The following is a 21,189-nucleotide window of genomic DNA, read 5'->3' on the forward strand; positions in this document are numbered from 1 at the left end:
TTAATTTTATTTTAGTTTAGTTTTAGATTTATTTTAGTTTTAATTTTAATTTCAGGTAATACAATGGAGTATTAGTTTCAGGTATGCAGTATGGCAATTCAGCACTTCAACAGATCACCCTGGGCTCACTGGGACAGATGTGCTCCTGAATCTCCACCTCCTAGTTAATCCAACCCCCCACCCCACCCCCACCCCCAGCTTTGAAGGTTTCTGTAAAGGAAAGCCTGGAGCTCACAAGGTCGAGGTGCACAAAACTGGACCACAGTGTTCACTGCTTTAAAAAAAAAAAAAAAGGCAAAGATAGACCCACATAGGACAAATCACTGGCCTGGCCAGCTTCTCCATTCAGCACTAACCTTTGTGGATTCCCCAAGAGCACTCTGAGGGAGGAGCTTACCTCAGGAGGTCAAGGACAAGGGAAAAACCCTCTCAGCTTCTCTTTAAAGTTTCTACTTTGCCATACTTCATGGTAAGATCTTTCTGTAAGAAAGACCAAAGTCCACGCAAGAAAATAGAGATGCCCTCCAGGGAGAACAATAAAAGGAAATTAAGTCCAGTGGGGGTGGGGGGAAGGGAGGGAGTAAAAGTGGTCTGTTTTTCTGGGCCTGTGAAGTACTTCTTGACCCTCTATCTCTCTTTTACCCAAGTGATGACTCTTAAGCCAAAGGAAGCTAAGAGGTTTCTGATATATATATACATATATACATATATATATACACACACAACTCAATTTTAAAAAAACTAGTTTCATTTTGAATGGAATGGATAAGGGTTAAATTCCTTTAAAACATCAAAGTAAATGAACAAGTACATAAAACAATTTAACAAGCATTATATTTTTCCAGCATTTTCTAAGTGACACATCACTTTAAAAAGAACATTCTGGGCCTTAAGAAAGTGATTTCACAATGGCTATCTCTAGATACCTAGTGCAAAGCTATACATGCTCTTCTTGATAGTTCACAAGAGGTCAAATTGTCAACTCATCCCCGACGTGACCCCATGAAATTACCCAAGTGCCCCCACAGTTTTGGTCAGTAGAACCCACAGAGGAGACAGGAAAAGGGTTTCACATTGTACTCACTCTTACAAAGTTGTCAGGGAACAAACCTCTCCTGCCGTTGATCTGTCCCTCCCACCAGCCTCCATCCTCCTTCCTGATGTTGGTGATGATCTCACCCACGCTGATCGTCAGCTCATCGTCGTGCTGGGCCTGGTAGTCAAACTCCACTATGGCCTCCACTGAAAGGAACAGGGACAGAAAAAAGAACACCTTAGATCAGATCTTGGAGAAGTCTGAGGCCCACCAGCCCTGGAAGATCAGTAAAGTCTTATTAAAGGGACTTCCCCTCTACCAGTACTTAAAATAACAGGACCCCACACAGCAACCTGATTTTGGTTAACCTGAGGCCTGTCGCACAGAAACCACAAAGCGCAGGTCCGTGGTCAGGCACCGGCAGAGTGGCCTACAGTTCTCAGGGCCAGCAGGAGCTTCAGAGGGGAAACCACACAACGACAGAAGGCCAATCACATTCGCACTCCCGGAGGGAGTACAGCATCATTTCCCAAGTGCAAAGAAGGCAGATAACACACGCAGGTTTGGTCCTTAGGTGTTCCCAGCCTTGCAAAGACGAACTGTGTGAAGTTAACGTCCCTGGACCTCAGGCATGCAAAATGATAATAACTCCCACCCTAAAGAAATAATGCCCATCTCTCAGCCACAAGATGTACTAAGTCAGCTGACACTGAGGGCCCTGCTGGCCAAGCCAATGTCTCTGGCTGCTTAAGTCTGCAGGGTAAATCTGGAAAGACCAGACACCCTCAGGACAACTACCCTGTCAACAGAGGGCTTCTCAGGCAGCAGCACCATTTTAAAGTGTTCCCCCAATCTGTGGTGATTTTTTACATTTGGTCATAGGTGGAGGCAACAGACGACACAGATGCGACTTGTTGATAAAGCACAGGTGCAAAGTAGCAGAGCTAAGCAATCCCGAGCATGTTAACTCGTCCATGGATAGATTATGCAACTCGTCTATGCTTTGGGTCTTGCCTCATAACCACCTCAACCAATAAACCTCTTGTCCTTTTCCTTCTATATTTGCAGCTCAGGATGAATGAATGAATGGCAAATGAATAAATACAAGGATACTGAAAATTTGCTGAAACCCCAGGTGGTGAATTAGCAACTTAGAAATTATGGAAATAGAAGAGGAAAAGTTTTAAATGAGCTCTGTAAGAAGCACAAAAGTGAACTCAAAATGGATCACAGATCTAAATCTAAGAGCCAGAAGTACCACACTTTCATAAGTAAGCACAGGATAAAACCTTAGCAATCTTGGGTTTGGCAAAGATTTCTTCAGTAGTCGACAAAAAAGCACAGATGACTGGAAACCTCAATACAATGGGGTAGGTTTCCAGGAAAAAGGTGGGTAGGTGAGTGGGCCCCCTGTCAATGGGCTTTGTGTCTCCATTAGGGATGAATTCCCAAAGTGCTTCCAGATCAGAAGACCCTGACCAATTCACAAGCAACTCAAAGTGAAATTTCTTTGCCTGGATCATTATTTTCATTCCAAAATAAGCTGTCATGAATCTTCCCAGGATGAAGTTGAGTTGTAAACCCCCTTCTCATCACTTGTAAACAAAAAGGAAGAGCATCAGAGCCTGAACAAAGCAAATTTTTCCAATTTTTCCTGGTTCCTGACAAGTACAAAGGCAGAAACACTCCTATTTTCTTGCATCATGCTCTGCTCCCCAGCAGTTAAAATGAGCCATCATGACAATTGGAACCAGGTCAATTAAAAACCAACTTTCCTCAGTGGCACCTGGGTGGCCCAGTCGGTTGAGCGTCCGACTTCGGCTCAGGTCATGATCTCACATTTCGTGGGTTCAAGCCCCACATCAGGCTCTGTGCTGACAGCTCAGAGCCTGGAGCCTGCTTCAGATTCTGTGTCTCCTTCTCTCTCTGACCCTCCCCCACTCACACTTTGTCTCACCTGTTTCTCAAAAATAAATACACGTAAAAAACAATTTTTTTTTAAACCAACTTTCTTCAAATGACCCAGACAGGGATCCACTAAAGCTCTGCAAATGGAACTGAGACAGCAGTAACCAATGTTTCTGTGCCCAACATTTCTCCTGCATTATCTCATTTAATCCTCACAATATTATGATGCTCATCTTCCCAATTAAAGAACCTGAAGCTCAGCAAAGCAGTTAAGCTCATTTTTCTGAGCCAGTGCTCTCCAAAGTGGGATGCACTCACTTCAGGGATTAGTTGACATCATGAAAAAACAATCAGAAGAACAGCGATTCGTTTTATTTTAATTTTAAAAAGACAAAAGTTCAACGTCCCTTATATTCCATTTGAAAAATGACACCGGTTCCTTCATCCAGCCTCTAGGTCAGGAAGCAGCCTGAGGCCAGCAGGGCCCCTCAACAAGGCTGCCTGCTAGAGCCAGAGCCGGCTTGTGGCTCCAGCGGGGGGAAGGTCTGCAGAGCTGGGCAGCCTCCTGATGAAGCCTCTTCATGGCTATGACCCCTCAATAAATGGATGAAAGGCTTAAAAAGAATTGTGTGAAGAAATCAGGGGTTGTAGACAATAGTCAACATGGGAGCAAGGAAACAAGGAAATGTTACAGCTGCTGCCTTCGGCTCCTGGTGTGAGCTCTGGGCCAGCCATGTTGGGAGGGGAGCGCGAGGACAAGCCAACCAGATCTTCCAGGGACACGACTGAATTATCAGGACAATTGAGAATACAGGTTGTCTTCCACTGCTGATACGGGTGTAAATTACCTGGTTATAGTATGGAACTATTCAGATTGCAAGATATTTAAATGTACGTACCTGAATCATGAAGACAAAGGTCTTCATTTTCCACCAATGTCCAAATTCCTATAACACTCAATCTCATGTTTTCCCAGAGTCCACTAAACCTAATAATAAATGTTTAGAAGCTTCTTTGGGGTTTTCTCAATCAACTAGTACAATAATACACGCATACAATCTGTAAATAAATATATACATGGAACCACTCGATTATTTTTTTTAATAATAGGTATTTTTTTTAACCAAGAAAAGGCCTGGAACACTGACCTGTGCTCCCCAAGGCTGACCCCATTAGTGCTTGCAGACAGAAGCTCATAGTTTGTCTGAGGGGAACAGGAGATCACAGTGAGTGGAAGGGGCAGGGGCGGGAAGCAGCACATGGGACCTGGCTGGGTCCATCTAGACACTGAACTTGAACCCTGTGTACTTTGGGGAAGTTAGAACCCCATCAACTTCCAGAACACAACCTTGCTGCTTCTTTTCTAAACAGCAATTCTCACTTTATTCTGTACACAGGCCTTACCAAAATGACGCTGGAAGAGGACAAAGGAATTTGCTTCAAGATGGTTACTAGGAAGTAAACAGCTGCTGTCTGCTGTCACAAACTGACGAGAAACACATCCTGCTTTTGCTTCAGTCTCTCTCTTGTGATGAGCCCAAGGACACATCTTAATTGACGCTTACTGTAAGGCTGGGGGTTAGGAATTGGGGGCTTGGGGATAAATAAAGCTAACCGCAGGGGCGCCTGGGTGGCTCAGTCGGTTGCGCGGTTGAGCGTCTGACTGCAGCTCAGGTCATGATCTTGCAGTTTGTGAATTCGAGCCCCGTATCGGGCTTGCTGCTCTCAGCACATAGGCTGCTTTGGATTTTCTGTCTCCCTCTCTCTGTCCCTACCCTGCTCGCACGCTCTCTCTCAAAAATAAATAAAACATTCAAAAAAATTTACAAAAAAAAAGCATAACTGCATGGCTTTTGAGTCTTCCCAATATCCTATCTGGTCTTTCCAGATTTAAACTTGTTTTAAGCTCCTAGACACTTCAGGCATCACATACACCCTGTCCGCCTTCAGCCCCAGCTGGGGGGCCTGACTGCCTCATACCACCTTTCTGGCTCCTCCAGCCCCTAGACCTCCCTGGGCCTTGGCCTTAAGGCAGTTCCATGTGGTGGTGGCTGCACAGGTGTCTCATCCTCTCAGGGAGCCTCTAAATGCCTTCTGGGTCCAGATCACCCTTAGCTCTTAGTTCTGTTCTCTCTCCTATGAGCATCCATGACCTGTAGTAGGTGCTCAATAAAGCTGCGATACACCGACTGCCCAGCTTGCGTTTTATAATGGCAGGTAGTTCTCTGCCCAACAAAGATGCTACCAAAATGCCAAGTGTCAATCACATTTTTGCAAATCAAGTCAGATTCTTCAGTGCACTAACGGAGCTTGCTATTTAAAGAATCCTGTGGTTAATTCTTTTGTAACATGAATAATCACTTCCTGCTTTACTTTTCCTGTCAAGATGAATTTTACATATCAGGTTTCTCTAAGAGGAGGAAACCTATGTATGATTTTCTTAAGCACTCATAAATCATGAGGCTATGTCTCTCCTATCCCCCTGAAAGGCTCTGCCCTGTGTCCTCTGTGAGCCATTGAAAGGTTCCGGACTTTGGCTGTCCACTACAGTCCATATCACTTGCCATATTTGGCTATCGAGTACCTGAAGTGTCACTGGTCCAAACTGAGATGTGCTGTAAAATACACAGCAGGTGGCAAAGACTTATTAGGAGAAAAAGAATGTAAAATATCTCATATTTAGATTGTACATTGAAATGATATTTTAGACATGCTGGGTTAAATAAGTATATTATTTCTTTTTACCTTGTTTCTTCTTGCCTTATGAACGTGGCTATTAGGACATTTAAAATTACACATGCAGCCTAGTATTATACTTCTGTTGGACAGAGATAATTTAGGATAATACTTGGCAGACAGGAAATCAAGACCTCACACTTCATAAACAGTCAAAATATTCACAAGAACCCATGAGAGAAAGTCTGCGTCCCCAAAACCCATTTCCTTGGCTTTAGGAAGCTGCAGGTAGGCTGCAGGAGCTATAAAACATTGCCTGAGATTTTTTTTAATGGTACCTTTTGGGAAACTACCTGTAGACATGAGCACAAAATTAAAACACTAAGCTAAATACAGTATATCAGAGGTATAATTAGGGCAACAGTAAACAAAATCCCGTATTGAAAGACACCATAAATTACAAAACTTAAGGAAGTCTCCCTGTCAGAAAAATACCACCCTTCAGTTGCCTGCTGTGCCAACAGCTGGCCTCCACACGTTTGCCGCATCTCCCGTCGCTGCAAAAGCCAAGGCTATGGTTAACCTGTGTGTACAAACGGATAGAGCCAGGGGAGAAAAGAGGTCTGCTTCGACGCGCAAAACGTGTCAACCACCCAGATCTCTGCCTTCAAACTTGCTGGAATGTATCCTCCCCCAAAAGATGAAATGTGTGCTTCTTAGCAGTCAGTTGGCTAAGCCAGCTGCCAAGCACCTTTTCACAGCAAACTTCTCACGGTGGCATTTCAGAGGCCCCTCTCTGCAACCCGGCCCCTCCCTGCCTCTATGCACTTAACTTCCTGTCTCCTGTCACTTAACTGTGCCACAATTTCACAGTGGCTTAGCCCAGTCATACTACAAGCTCCATCTGGGAAGAGCCCTGGTCTTTTTCAGGATTCTACCTCCATTGCTTAGCCTCAGGTCCAGCTCCATAAATATCTGAATAAAGCAGAAAGCATGAAGGAGAATGAAAGTTTCCCAATTAATTTCCTTTGTCTATATATACATATAGATGATGCCGCAAACCTCTCGTGCAGTTTAAGCAGTCTTAGGCTTTAAGAACTTCAGATGTACACACAGCAAAGGAAACCATCAACACAATGAAAATACAACCTACTGAATGGGAGAAAATATTTGCAAATCATATATCTAATAAGTGGTTAATATCCAAAATACATAAATAATTCGTATAACCCAATAGCAAAACAAACAAACAAAAAAAACAAACAAACAAAAACCACACACACGCAACCTGATTTAAAAATGAGCAGAGGATCTGAACAGGTCTTCTTTTCCAAAGAAGACATACAGATGGCCAACAGGTACATGAAAAGGTGCTCAATATCACTAATCATCAGGGAAATGCAAATAAAACCACAATGAGATATCGCCTCACACCTATCAGAATGGCTAGAATCAAAAGGACCAGCAATAACATGTGTTGGTGAGGATGTGGGGAAAAGGGAACCCTTGTGCACCTCTGATGACTACCATATGATCCAGCAGCCCCACTCTTGGGTACGTATCTGAAGAAAAAGAAAACACTTAACCGAAAAGATAGCTGCACTCCTATGTTCACTGCAGCATTATTTACAATAGGCAAGACATGGAAACAACCTAAGTGTCCATCAAGCACAAACGGAGACAGAAGATGATACTGTTGAATATCACTCAGCCATAAAAAAGAATGGAATCTTGCCATTTGCAACAACATGGATGGACCTTGAGGGTATTATGCTAAGTGAAAGAAAGAGAAAGACAGAGAAAGAGAATTATCATATGATCTCACTTATATGTGGACTCCACAAAAAAAGAAAGAAAAAAAAAAGCACAGAGATACCAAGAACAGATTGGCAGTTGCCAGAGGTAGGTAGAGTGGGGGCCAGTGAAATGGGTGAAGGGAGTCAAAAGATACAAACTTGCAGTTATAAAATAAAGAAGGCACGAGGACGTAATGTAGAGCATGGTGACTATAGTTAATAATACTTGACTGCATATTTAAAGTCGCCAAAGGAGTAACTCTTACAAGTTCTCATCACAAGAAAAAAACTCTGTAGCTACATGTGGTGGCGAACGCAACTAGAACTCTTGTGATGATCATCTTGAAATATACACAAATATCAAATCGTTATGTTGTACACTTGAAACTAATATGTTGTATGTCAACTATACCCCAATACAAAATAAAAAGAACTGCTTCATTTGTGAATTTTAAAGAATAATTTCTGAATGTTTTGTTCTAGTCCTGATTGAAGAAAGTGTATAAAATCAAGAACTAATTTTTTTCCAAAAGAAGATTTTACCAAAAAAGATCATCATTCCTGATCACTGGAGATAGAAAGAACACTAGTTACTATCTTGTCAAATCCTTTTCCTAATTTTATAGACGAGGAACTGAGGCCTGGAAGGTTCCACAACTGAGGCTGAGAGAGAGTGAGAGTTAAATCGTGGCAGCATCAAGACTGGGACTAAACTCTCCCACATCATGGTCCTGGTGAGATAAGAGAAGTTGTGAAGTGAAAAGGAGGAAAACCAAGACCAGCAAGATCCAGATATCCATGCCACTGGGTTTATTTTCCTTTCATACGCAGCTTAGTTCCCAGAATATCCAGGGAAAATTACACCAGGCAGGAATATACAAGAACCTGTGTTCAAATCTAATAAGAGAGAAAAGAGATCAGTGGTTGCCTAGGCCAGGGAGTGAATGCAGAAGAATACAAAAGATGATACTGGGATGATGGAAATGTTCTAAAATTAAGTTGTGGTGAGGGTTTCACAATGCTTTAAATTTACTAAAATCATTGCACTGTACACTTAAAATGGTAGAATTTTATATCTCAATATAGCTATTTAAATTTTTTTATAAACGTATTTACTGAGAGAGGGAGAGAGGGAGTGTGTGTGTGCACAAACAAGGGAGAGGGGCAGAGGAAGAGGGAGAGAGAGAATCCCAAGCAGGCTCCATGCTCAGCAAGGAGCCCACCACAGGGCTTGATCTCAAGACTCAGATCATGACCTGAACCAAAATCAACAGTCAGATACTTAACCCACTGAGCCCCTCAGACACCCACCTCAATATAGCTTTTAAAAATAAAAAGACCATGTATGTGATGTATATTCTGGAATGTATGATCATAGATATCACTCATTGAGGTGGCTGACTGCTTTTGTGCCCCGGGGAGAGACCAATCCCCATGCAGAGAGGGGAATCCATTTGAGGGACCCCCCCCTCTCCCATGAGATACAGTCGGATGGGACTTGCCACCTCTGACAGCACAGGACTCAACTGTGGCTACCAACGGCCAATGGACATGACAAAGACTGGATGTGGCTGGAGCAGATCCCCCAGCAGGGCTCCCAAAAGAGGCAGGGATCTCCCGGGCTCCCTGGTTGCCATCTTTTTTCAACCTGATCTTCCAGCTTTTCTTTTCCTTCCATCCTATAAACCAGCCAGCAACCCTCCAGCAAATCCTCCTCGGTCTTTGGTCAAGGGTGAGTTGGTTTCTGTTGCTTGCCACCAGAGAACCCTAACAGATACACTTGTACATCAATGTTTTGAACAGACTCTTCCCTACACAAGGCTGGGTTCTCAGCATCCCATGCTCACCTGGTAGTGCCACGGCTGAAGGTGTAGGTCTAAACTTACTAGGTTGGGGCCACTGGCACTGAGAGGACCTCCAAGTCCAACCAAGTTGAGCTCCACACCAGCACACTTTCCTTTCGCATCTTCACAGACACACCACTAAGGAGACCATTCAAGGCCCAAAAAGGGGTCATTCCTAAGGACTGAAACTGTTAGAACCTGAACATGAGCTTCCCCAAGGAAGACAGGTGCAGAACACAGACCCCAGGGAACAAAGAGCTACTGGGCCTAAGCTCTCTCCCCGGGCACCGTGTGCCAGGGGGGCTGCCTGCAGGGTTAAACGATGTCTGTAGCGGCCTAGCAGCAGCTCCCAGAACTGGGCATGCGCATGGAAGGGAAAAGAGAACAACCAAGAGAGAAGAGAAAGAAGCAACCAGCTGTGAGAGAGGAAAGAAGGCCCACCGCTGACTGCCTCCCATGGCACTCGGGACGCTCTTGTCACACCGCTCGCTGGGCCAGCCTCCCAGCCCATCTCTCGGCCCGTGCCGCCTGTACCCAAGCATCTTCACGGTGGACGTGAGTTGTGGGAGAAAGAACACAGGACTTAAAGCCTGGTAGGCCTGGCAGTGAGTTCTGACACAGACATTCACTAGCTGTGTCACAGGGGCCACACACCTTGCTTGAGTTCATTTGCTCTGTACTTCAAATCGGAAGACGATTACCCAGTGGGTTGTTGCAAAGATGAGGGACGATGCTTGTAAACTCCTGTACACAGAAGCCGCTCTATAAATGACAGCCACGAGCCTTACAGGCCTGTGTGGTGCTGTGCCACAAAGGTTTCCCCACGCGTGTCCTCTCTGCCTGGCCCCTGGAATGCGAACCCTTAGAGGGCAGATCCAAGCATCTCTTCCCCCTCACCTGGTGTCTGGCACATAGTAGGTGCTCAATTATTGTTGGCGATCGAATGCATGTCCTGAGAAAGTGTTACCCCAAACCATAGCTTATTGTAACTCAGCACAGCAAAACGCAGTCACAGATGAGACTTGTGTGACTTGTTGTGTGACTTGAAGGCTAGAGGAAGCCAAAACCAGCATGGCCAGTCAGTCACAAAATACGCTCTGGCCCACGGGTCCAACCTTCCCAAGTGCTACAGTGATCAGCCTCCACTCCATTCCCACCTCTGCCACGACCACCGCCCCTGACAGCAGAGGGGCCCTGGAGGAGAGATGAGAATGGGAGGTAGGGCGTGGCTGGGTCGCCAGCTCCCTCAACCAGAAGTGCTTCACAACGTTGGGGGGGGGGGGGGGAGTCCCTCACAGCCTGTGTTTTGAAGCCTTGGCCTCAATAGGCCTCACGCAAGGAGCCAGAAACAATGAGTTCTTAAACACTTCCCGGCCGAAATTAACCCCTGCAAACCTAATGCACAGCTCTTCTAAGAATGTGCTTTAGATACATTGGACAAGAATAACGTGGCCAGAAAAAGAAATAAATAAAAAAGAAGTAAAATTAAATAAAAAAGAAAGCACAGAGAAAGTATGCAGATGAACCTGCAGGTAAAAAAAAAAAAAAAAAAAAACTAGCAAAGAATCAAGACAACTGATTACAGATGATAAACCTGTAGAGAGAATGGTTCTATGCAGCACAGAGGAGAAAATAAATTGCACCTTAGAAAACCGGTTTAATAAGAAGACATTTAAGTCAAAAACAGTTTAGCCACTTAAAGAAAACATAACCTTTTTTTCAGCAGAAGAAAGCAAGCACATGGATGTTGCTTTACATAAATATTTGACAGTTTTAAGTAACAAGATAGCTTAATTTTCTTTATATAATGACAGTCTATTCTCAGATTCAAAGGAGAGACCTAAACGTGGGTGCCTAATTAGAAGGCGATCCCCTATTTTTCTCAGAGGATCCAAAAGGTTTGGGGCCAACCAAATTTTAAAAGGAAGAAGAGGGGGCACCTGGGTGGCTCAGTAGGTTAAACGTCTGACTCTTAATCTCAGCTCAGGTCATGATCTCACAGTTCATGACTTCCAGCCCCTCATGGGGCTCTGTGCTGAGGGAACTGAGCCTGCTTGGGATTCTCTCTCTCTCCCTCACCTGTTTGTGCTTTCCCTCTCAAAATAAATAAATATACTTCAAAAATAAAATAAAAGGAAGAAGAAATAGTCAAGTGTCTGCTTATACTATATACTAATTTAATTTTAAATTAGTATATAATATAGAGATTGTACAAAATAAGTAGAAAACATTGCTTTTCCCCTGACAGCCACCCATGTCATGAGCCAGTTTTATTCCACAGATGTTGCATGGATGATTGAAACACATTTAGTTATGGATAAGGCATCGAAAATGCTTGCTTAGGGGCGCCTGGGTGGCTCAGTTGGTTAAGCACCCAACTCTTGGTTTCGGCTCAGGTCATGATCTCATAGTTGGTGAGTCGGAGCCCCGCATTGGGCTCCATACTGACAGTGTGGAGCCTGCTTGGGATTCTCTGTCTCCCTCTCTCTCTCTGCCCCTCCCCCACTTGCACTGCCCCTGTCTCTCTCAAAATAAATAAATAAACTTTTTAAAAAAATCTTTGCTTAAACTTCTTTATTAAAAATCAATTCAGGGGGCACTTGGGTATCTCACTTGGTTAAGCGTCTGACTCTTGATTTCAGCTCAGGTCATGATCCCATGGTTTGTTGAATTCAAGCCCCCCTGCCCCCACACTGGGCTCTGCTCTGGCAGTGAGGAGCCCTGCTTGGGATCCTCCCTCCCTCTCTCTCTCTCTCTCTCTCTCTCTGCACCTTCCTTGCTCTCTCTGGCTCAATCTCTCTCTCTCTCTCTCTCTCTCTCTCTCTCTCTCTCTCAAATAAATAAATAAACTTAAAAAAATTAATTCATAGAGGGGTGCCTGGGTGGCTCAGTCGGTTAAGCATCCAACTTCGGCTCAAGTCATGATCTCACAGTCCGTGAGTTCGAGCCCCGCATTAGGCTCTATGCTTACAGCTTGGAGCCTGCAGCTTGCTTCGGATTCTGTGTCTCCCTCTCTCTGCTCCTCCCCTGCTCATACTCTGTCTGTCTCTCTCTCAAAAATAAAGAAAACATTTTAAAAACTTTTTAATTAATTCATAGAGCCCTATAGTACAAGATGCTTTGTAAGGACTGCAACAGAATACAGCCCTGGCTTTTCTCAAGGACAGTATGGGGGTGGCTGGGGAACTTGCTTTAGAAGTGGCCATGCCACCTGAAAGAAGAAAGCCACAAGGCTTTCTGCTGACTTCAGGGCAGCTATGTGGAATGAGGTGTAAGAGGCAAGAGGAGAGGGAAGCAGGTCAAAAGGAGGGAGGTGAAGAATGATTCCACAGGAAAAAAGCGGTCAGTCTGCCCAGGGGCAAGGCCTGAGTCACTGCATGGCTTTCTGTTCCTTAAGAAATGCACGGCCTGGTAAGGGAGAAAGTAGACAAAGGTGACAGGAAACCACAGGAAACCTTTGCTGCCACCCCCAGCATATTCCATGTCCCTCTTCAGGCTTCACTTACACCCTCAGGTGTAATGGTCCCTCTAAAGTGTGAGCCCCCAGAAGGCAGAAGGAAGTGTAACACAAGCGTGTGGGCCTCCTAAAAGAAAAGTCACGTTGCCCAATGCTTCCTCCCTCAAGTGCTGAGCTGACCGTTTAGCCCCATCGGGCGCTCAAGCGGTGCTGGTTGCCAAGTGGAGGGAAACCTGCAAGGATGATTTTTTGACAAGAAGCTGAAAATCCAAGAAGATGGGGTCCGAGACAAATGCACGGGGCTGAAAGTGCAACATAAGGGCACAGCGACAGCTCTTCGAAGCGGTCTGGAATTTCAAACTGTTACAAGCGTAACTCCTCTGCGCTCCCCAGCATGCAATCTGGAGATGATACCTGCAGCACCACACTGTGGACGTCATGAGCGACCGTGCACTTGACGGTTTCATCGTGTTTCATGTATGACACGATATAGCAATCACGAGTCTGCCAACATTATAACTACCAGTGGCTTGCAACTCTTTTCAGCTGGCATTTTTAACAGCTGAAGAACAATTTGAGATAATAGTTGGTAGTCAAGTATCTACTTCAAGACCATTTCCTTAATCAACTGCATTGTAAATACTTTGTCACAGTATCAGAAAACCACTTAGTAAGTATGTGCCCACAGAGATTAACACAAAACAGAAGTTTAAAACCAACAGGTTTTTTTCCCTTGGAGATTACAATTTAAAGTTGGACAAACAGAATAATACATAAATAAACTGGACTGGGCTTTAAAATTTTGAAACATTTTCCAAAACTGAAGCATGAGGTTAATAAAAATAAATAAAGCTAAAAGGATCGACACCCCACATCAAAACACTTCTAGAAGGATGATCCAAGAGCAATATGTAATTTTTTTCAGAAATAATTGCATTTAGTTTCCAAATACCATTTTTAACTAAAAAACAAAACCCCAGGCAGCCTCGTAAAAATGACCGATTCCAAGTCTGGGGCAGGAAAGGGAACAAGCCTGAAACATCTTGTCAAAAACAAGAAATAACTTGTCAAAGCAAGGTAGCCATCAAAGGCTAATAGTGTCACGTCAAAAGAATACAGAAGTGAATGAGAAAAGGCCCCTACTGGCCACAAATGGGACAAGAATCAGTAAGAATAACTGCCATGGGGATGCCTGGGTGGCTCAGTCATTTGAGTGTACAACTCTTGATTTCGTCTCAGGTCATGATCTCACAGTGTAAGATGGGGCTCTCAAGGAGCGGGGGGGCTCTCTCTCTCAAAATAAATAAACATTTTTAAAAAAGAAATAACTGCAATGGATTGAAACACATGAAACAGGTGTGATGTCTCAAATCGATGTATGTTGGGGCACCTGGGTGGCTCAGTTGGTTGAGCATCCGACTTCGACTCAGGTCATGATCTCACAGTTCATGAGTTCAAGCCCCACGTCGGGCTCGGTGCTGACAGCTCAGAGCCTGGAGCCTGCTTCGGATTCTGTGTCTCCCTCCCTCTCTGCCTCTCCCAAGCTCATTCTCTCTCTCTCTCTCTCTCTCTCTCAAAAATAAATAAATATTAAAAAACTGATACATGTTACATGATCTATGTTTCATAGCGATTTTTTTAGAAAATCACTGATAACTTTTATAGAATGCTAGGGAACAAACTCACTTTTCTGAGAACTGGTAAATTAAGGGAAAGAATCAAACATTTGTCCTGCCTTTCCCTTATGAATTTAGTATAACCAAATAGTTGTTGAGGAGAAATTTCTCATTATAGGAGTATTCTGGCTAACAAAGGAAGAAGGAATGAGGCAATCAACATTTTGTAACCTTTAATGTAATCCAGCACCTGGGCAATGGTCACTAAGTCCTGCTAACATTACAAAGAAACACAACCAGGCTTCACGAGCCTCGTGACAGAAAGATGTGCCACCTTTGCAAAGCAAGCCTCTGGATTTGCTGCCGGTTTTCAGAGAATCCAAGGGGTCCAGGAATATGTCAAATGGCACACTAAGGTAATCAACAAAATCCAGAGACTCTGGAAAATTCTACAAGCAAATGACAGCTTCTTCAACAAGGGAAGGGAAGGGAAGGGAAGGGGAAGGGAGGGGAGGGGAGAGGGGGAGGGGAAGGGGAGGGGAGGGGGAAAGGGGGAAGGGGGAAGGGGAAGGGAGAGGGAAGGGGAGAGGAGGGGAGGGGAGGGGGAAGGGGAAGGGAGGGGGAAGGGGAAGGGAGAGGGAAGGGGGGTGAGGGGAAGGGAGGGGGAAGGGGAGGGAGGAGGAAGGGGAGGGCAAGAAGAGGGGGGGTAAGGGGGACGGAAAAGAAGGGGAGGGGGAAGGGGAAGGGGGAGGGATGGGGGAGTGGAGGGAAGGGAAGGGAAGGGAAGGGAAGGGAAGGGAAGGGAAGGGAAGGGAAGGGAAGGGAAGGGAAGGGAAGGGAAAAAAGATGAGGGAACCTAGATTAAAAGAGATTCAGGGACAACCAACCGATCACAAAGTACGGACCTTCCAAATCCAGATTCAAACAAATGCCTTTTTAAGTATTTTAACTATGTGTCATTGAATATTTAAACTGGAAGTCTGTTGATAAGGACACATTGTTAGTTGTTGTAGGTGTAAAAATGATATTGTGATTATGGTTTTGAAAAGAGTCCTTATCTTTAAGAAATACATGCTGAAACACATCCGGATTGTTAAAATGCTCTAAATGTGCAAGAAGAACAATGTTCTACATTGAACCTAAGAGATGAAGACAAAAATCTCAATGCTGGCGTAACTTGCCCTGGTGTAACTGGGAGTTTCATAAGTGATTCAGCTCACCATGGTATGCACAACAATGCACCTGAAAAGGAAGATGGGGTTTGTAAAGGCAACAAGATATTAGAAGTGTGTGTATGTGTATGTGTGCATGTGTGTGTGTTTCAATACCTGAATTTGTTAAGGGCATGAGGTATCTACAAATATTTTTTTAATGTAGTTTATTTTTTTAAGTGTATTTATTTTCGAGAGAGCTCGAGTGAGCACAAGTGGGGGAGGGGCAGAAAGATGGAGAGAGAGTCCCAAGCAAGCTCCACACTGTCAGCGCAGACCCTATTCAGGGCTTGATCTCACATAAAATGTGAGATCTGACCTGAGCCAAAGTAGGATGGTTAACTGACTGAGCCACCCAGGTGCCTCTACAAATATTTATTTTTTATTTTTTTTAATGTTTATTTATTATTACTGAGAAACAGAGAGAGACAGAGCATGAGCAGGGAAGGGGCAGAGAGAGAGGGAGACACAGAGTCCGAAGCAGGCTCCAGGCTCTGAGCTGTCACCACAGAGCCCTACATGGGGCTCGAACTCACAGACCGTGAGATCATGACCTGAGCCAAAGTCGGACGCTCAACCGACTGAGCCATCCAGGTGCCCCTACAAATATTTTTAAATAAGGAATTGATCCAAAACTATTTTGCCTTTTTCGTGCTACAGTTTAATTCTTTGTAAATAATTCTAAAATATATGTCAAGTAACCAAAATTGTGATTACCTTCCTGCAAGACATGCATTTTAAAAGAAACTCTGAGGCAACTGGGACTTAAACTATATTTACTTTACATGTTGTACAATGCTTAATCTTAATTGCTTTGTCAAAATATACTTTTAGCTACTACTTAAAAAACCATAATAAGCAACAAGAACCATCAGAAGTGTGTTCTACATCACATGACTACAAGCGTGGACCTTGAAACAAAACAGCAAGGCCACCTCTGGGAATATTCTGAATTTAGATTTTGGTGGTGGTGGCAGTGGTGGTGGTGTGTGTGTGAAGAGTGAGGGTATAACTATTTTTATATGTCATGTTTTATCTTTTCTTCAGCTTTGAGATATACTTGACATATAACATTGTGAAAATCTAAGATAATGTAATGATTTGATACACTTATATATTACAATACAATGTCCACAATAAAGTTGGTTAACACATCCTTCCCTTTATACATAATTACCATTTTGGGGTGTGTGTGTGTGTGTGGGTGGGTGGGTGTGGGTGTGGGTGTGGGTGTGTGTGTGTGTGTGTGTGGTAGTGGTGAGAACATTTAAGATCTACTCTCTCAGCAACTTTCGAGTATTCAATACAATATGTGCTGACAACAGTCACCCATATGCCCTAAAACTTCTTTATCTTATTACTGGAAATATATACTTTTTGACCAACAACTCCCATTTCCCCCACCCCAAGCCCAGACCCTGACAACCACCATTCTACTCTCTGTTTCCATGATTTTTAGATTTTAGGCTCTTTTAGATTTCACAAAGTGAGATCATACAGTATTTGTCTCTGTCTGACTTATCTCACTTAGCATAATGCCCTCAAGATTTATCCATGTTGTCACAAAAGGCAGGATTTCCTTATTTTTATGGCCAAGTAATATTCCACTGTATAAACATACCATATTTTCTTCATTCAAAGATGGACACATAAGTCATTTTCATGTCTTGACTATTATGAATAACGCTGCAAGGAACAAGGGAATGCACGTATCTCTCAGAGCTAATGACTTCATTTCCTTTAGATAAATACCCAGAAGTGTGATTGCTAGATCATATGATAATTCTATTTTTACATTTTTGAGGAAATTCCATACTGTTTTCCATAGTAATTATACCAATTTACATCCTGATTTGGGGTTTCTTGAAATATATATAAAGAAGAATGCTGTTTTGGTTGTTAAGGTATAAAAGTGATATCGTGATTACGGTTATAAAGAGTCCTCATCTTTGGAGCGCCTGGGTGGCTCAGTCGGTAAAGCATCCGACTCTTGATTTTGGCTCAGGTCATGATCTCTCCCCTTTCAAAGTAAATAAATAAACAAACATTTATGGGGTGGCTGGGTGGCTCAGTCAGTTAGGCATCTGACTCTTGGTTTCAGCTCAGGTCATAATCTTGTGGTTTGTGGGTGTGAGTCCTGTGTCAGGCTCTGTGCTGAGGGCACAGAGCCTGCTTGGGATTCTCTCTCTCCCTCTCTCTCTCTGCCCCTCCCCTGCTCTTAATTTAAATAAACATAAAAAAAGAGTCCTCATCTTTGAGAACTGTGTGCTAAAACATGACAGAAATGCGGTAGGCCGTCTGCCTGGCCCTCGGCATCCCGCTCTCTGAGAGCTGGCCCCTCATTTGGTGGGGCTAAGCCTCAACAGGCACTTCAGTCAGCACATCACTGGGACTCCACCCTCGCTGCTCAGCAGCCGGCCCTGGCGTCACCCAGACCTACTGAATCTGAAGCTGCGGTGTCACAAGATCCCTGGGGGACTGACACACTCAGTGGCATTGGAGAAGTGCTGGTCTATACCACGTGACTTCCTCACCCAGGTGTCACAATCACCTGTGCAGCATCCTCCGGCCTCTCTCCTCCCAGGCTGGCCCGCATCAGAATGGGGGCGGTCATGTCTAAGTTGAAGATGGTCTCCCAGGGACTTTACCTCCACCACTCTCCTAAACCCCTTTTTAGGAAGGAGGAAGAGTCTGCATTGAACATCAGGGTCAGATGCTTACAGACCCCAGGACTGAGGATTTCTGAGGCACCTTTCAGGGCTGGGTCTGCAGAAGAACCACTAAGAAGGCAGCAGCAAGCAGGTACACAAGGGGGAAAGGCACTTCATTCTCACTTCAGATGAAATAAACAAATCCAGACACTCAACCAGTCCCTCTACGTGAAAGGAGATGCAATTCCTTGTCCTCGTCACAGACCTACCCACACTGGATTGCTGTGTCCCCCCCCCCCCCCGCCCGGGTGAAGGCCACAAGAGGCAGAGAGTACCTGCTGTGTTTGCCCCTGTTCGCCCAGCACTGGCATGATGTCCGGCCTGGAGTAGGAATGGATTAAATACTTGCTGAACGAAAATACTCTTGACTTCTAGATGCCAGGTGCCTTTACACCTTTACGCTCATCACATCGTTTAAGTATAACAACCACTCTGGGGTAGATTAGATTTTCCAAGATGGCCACACGACCTCTCCCACCCTCATGCTCTTCCAGAATGCGATCCCAGCCATCAGCGGGGGTAAATCTAATCTCCCTCCCTGGGCCTGTGAATTTGGGCAGGCGTGTGAGCGCTCGGACCAAGAGAGTGCTGGGAGGCGATGCTGTGTGACTTCCGAGGCTTGGTGACAAAAGGCTAATATGCAGTTTCCAATCCACTTGCTGGATACTCTGAGGACTGCCACGCTGTGAGGAAACGAAGTCACACTGAGGGCCCACACAGTCACTCCAGGTGGCCACTGCTATTCGTGAGGTATGAAGAATGTGGTTTCCAGAGAGAGAAGATAACCTGTCTGAGGGCGGGGAGCTGATATCCCAGCTGCCAGCCACTCTGGATTCACGGCCTATCTTATTGCCTCTGCTCTTGCTCATATTTTTTTAATCAATGAAGATGTTCTGAGTCATAAGCTCCAGATACCGCGGCTATACCAAGAAAAACGTGAAGATACCAAAATGCATACGTGAACACGTGTAGTATCTCAAATATGGAACCAAGCCAAATTAGGCCAGCCTGCCCCTATAAATTCTTAGCTGACATTGTTTCAGACAGAATGGATCTTTGGTCTGCCAAGTATTTATTGAGACTCTGGGGGAACAGAGGCACTGGCCTAGACAATAGGAATGTGAGTTAGGGGCCCATTGTAGGAGAGGAGTCAGGAAAAGATGAAAGGAGAAGGAAGGACATTTCTTTCTCTGACATTAGATGAAAAGGGGATAAAAAGAAATATAAGTGTTCTAATAGCAACAAAAGACATAAAGATGAGGGTACACAGGGGAATTGATGCCTTCTCTTAGACAGGAATCAGTATCATCTGTTGGTAAGGGGCAGATGAGAGAAGAGAATCTGAGAAGCTTAAGAAAACAGTCTAGAGGCACCTGGGTGGCTCAGTCAGTTAAGCATGAGACTTAGGCTCAGCTCATGATCTCACAGCTCATGAGTTCAAGCCCTGTGTCGGGCTCAGTGCTGACAGCTAGGAGCCTGGAGCCTGCTTCAGATTCTGTGTCTCCCTCTCTCTCTGCCCCTCCCCCATTCATGCTCCCCCATTCATGTTTTTAAGTAAACATTTAAAAAAATTCTTTTTAAGAAAACAGTCTAAGCTGAGTACAAAATGCACTATGGGTGCCCCAAAGCTGTGCCCAGGTAGGAGAAAACAGATTCAGAGCTGAGCTCAGTCACCTCCAGTAACTGATCCAGGGAGAGTGGGGGAGCTCAGTGTCTGCCAGGTGCCAAGCAGGATACAGACAGGGAGGGGGTGGTCACAGAGTCAGGGAGATGGTGGCAGGTGGAAAGGAAAGGGTAAGATGGCTGACCAACTGCACAGGGCTGAGGATCTATAAGGTGGAAGCACACTCTACAAAGAATGTATAAAGGGCACTTTGTAGACCCAGACAAAATGGTGGGCAGTACAGGAGCTCTAAAGGAAAGGAAGAGACCAAGAAGTTGCCAAGGATTGGGGGTGGGGGGTGGTCTCCTTCTTCTCCCCCCCCCCCCCCGCACCACCCCAACATCTCTCATCTACACAACACTCCTTTCCAAAATTCCCTTCTCAAAAGACTCTCCAGAACACTGTCACCACGGAACGGGAGATTATCTATCCATACAAGTCTCCCAGCATTAGCAGCCTTCAGAGGATCTCAAGGTTAAACCTCTGCTGGAAATGACAGCTATTTCCCCAAACACACCTAGAACTAGCACTACAGGAAACAACTGAGCTGGATTTACTACTCCATGAGGGGAGTGTACCTCAATGAATGCTAACATACCTTTAAGGTCAATGGGTCTGGAATCAATATGTATTATGTACTTGAATATTGCCTTTGAAAGACAGCACAAGTTCGAGGAATGTTCCCATTCTTGGTCCTAGAACTCAAAGGCCACCACAATCTGGCACAAGTTTGACATTGCCAAACTCACTTGCATTTAAACCCAGCCCCAAGCCCCAATTCCAGCTGGACAGTCCTGGTCCCCATTACCCTACACAATCTCCCCCAGAGGGCACATGGATGTTCTCATCCATGAAATCTGGTTCCTTATTACTTATATTATATTACAAAATGCTTTCCATCTTCACAGCTTGAGGTCAACTTCAAACTCCATCTTGGGCCATTCCCGCATCCCACGACATTCCCAGTTTTACTGACTTCAGCATTAACTGAAAATTTACATACACTGTAAATTATACATATGTAAAATATACATATCATACACTGCCTTGTAACATCTTTTGAATTACTGTCTTAAACTAGGAGTTGGCAAACTTTTTATCAACTTTTTTTTCTCCAGATAGCAAATATTTTAGGCTTTGTGAGCCATACAAACTGTTGCAACTACTCAACCCTGGTGTTCTAGTGAGAAAGTAGACATGGACAATAAAAAATGAGTGAGCATGAGAATGCAAGCTGGTGCAGCCACTCTGGAAAACAGTATGGAGGTTCC

The 21,189-nt window shown here is 44.5% G+C and overlaps 1 protein-coding gene across 7 annotated transcripts in view; it reads right to left on the reverse strand.

The window, feature by feature from the left end:
- Positions 1 to 21,189, reverse strand: part of SH3KBP1 (SH3 domain containing kinase binding protein 1) — a 331,711-nt gene that overhangs the window by 280,793 nt on the left and 29,729 nt on the right. For 6 of the 7 annotated variants that reach the window (XM_027054604.2, XM_027054606.2, XM_027054600.2 and 3 more), the window contains exon 2: positions 1,085 to 1,242. In XM_027054604.2, the coding sequence (XP_026910405.1) occupies positions 1,085 to 1,242 (158 nt within the window). The remainder of the gene's footprint in view (positions 1 to 1,084; positions 1,243 to 21,189) is intronic. The other variant, XM_027054603.2, reaches the window with a different exon arrangement.

The sequence above is a fragment of the Acinonyx jubatus genome, chromosome X, assembly GCF_027475565.1.
Source record: "Acinonyx jubatus isolate Ajub_Pintada_27869175 chromosome X, VMU_Ajub_asm_v1.0, whole genome shotgun sequence".
Classification (NCBI taxonomy): Eukaryota; Metazoa; Chordata; class Mammalia; order Carnivora; family Felidae; genus Acinonyx; species Acinonyx jubatus.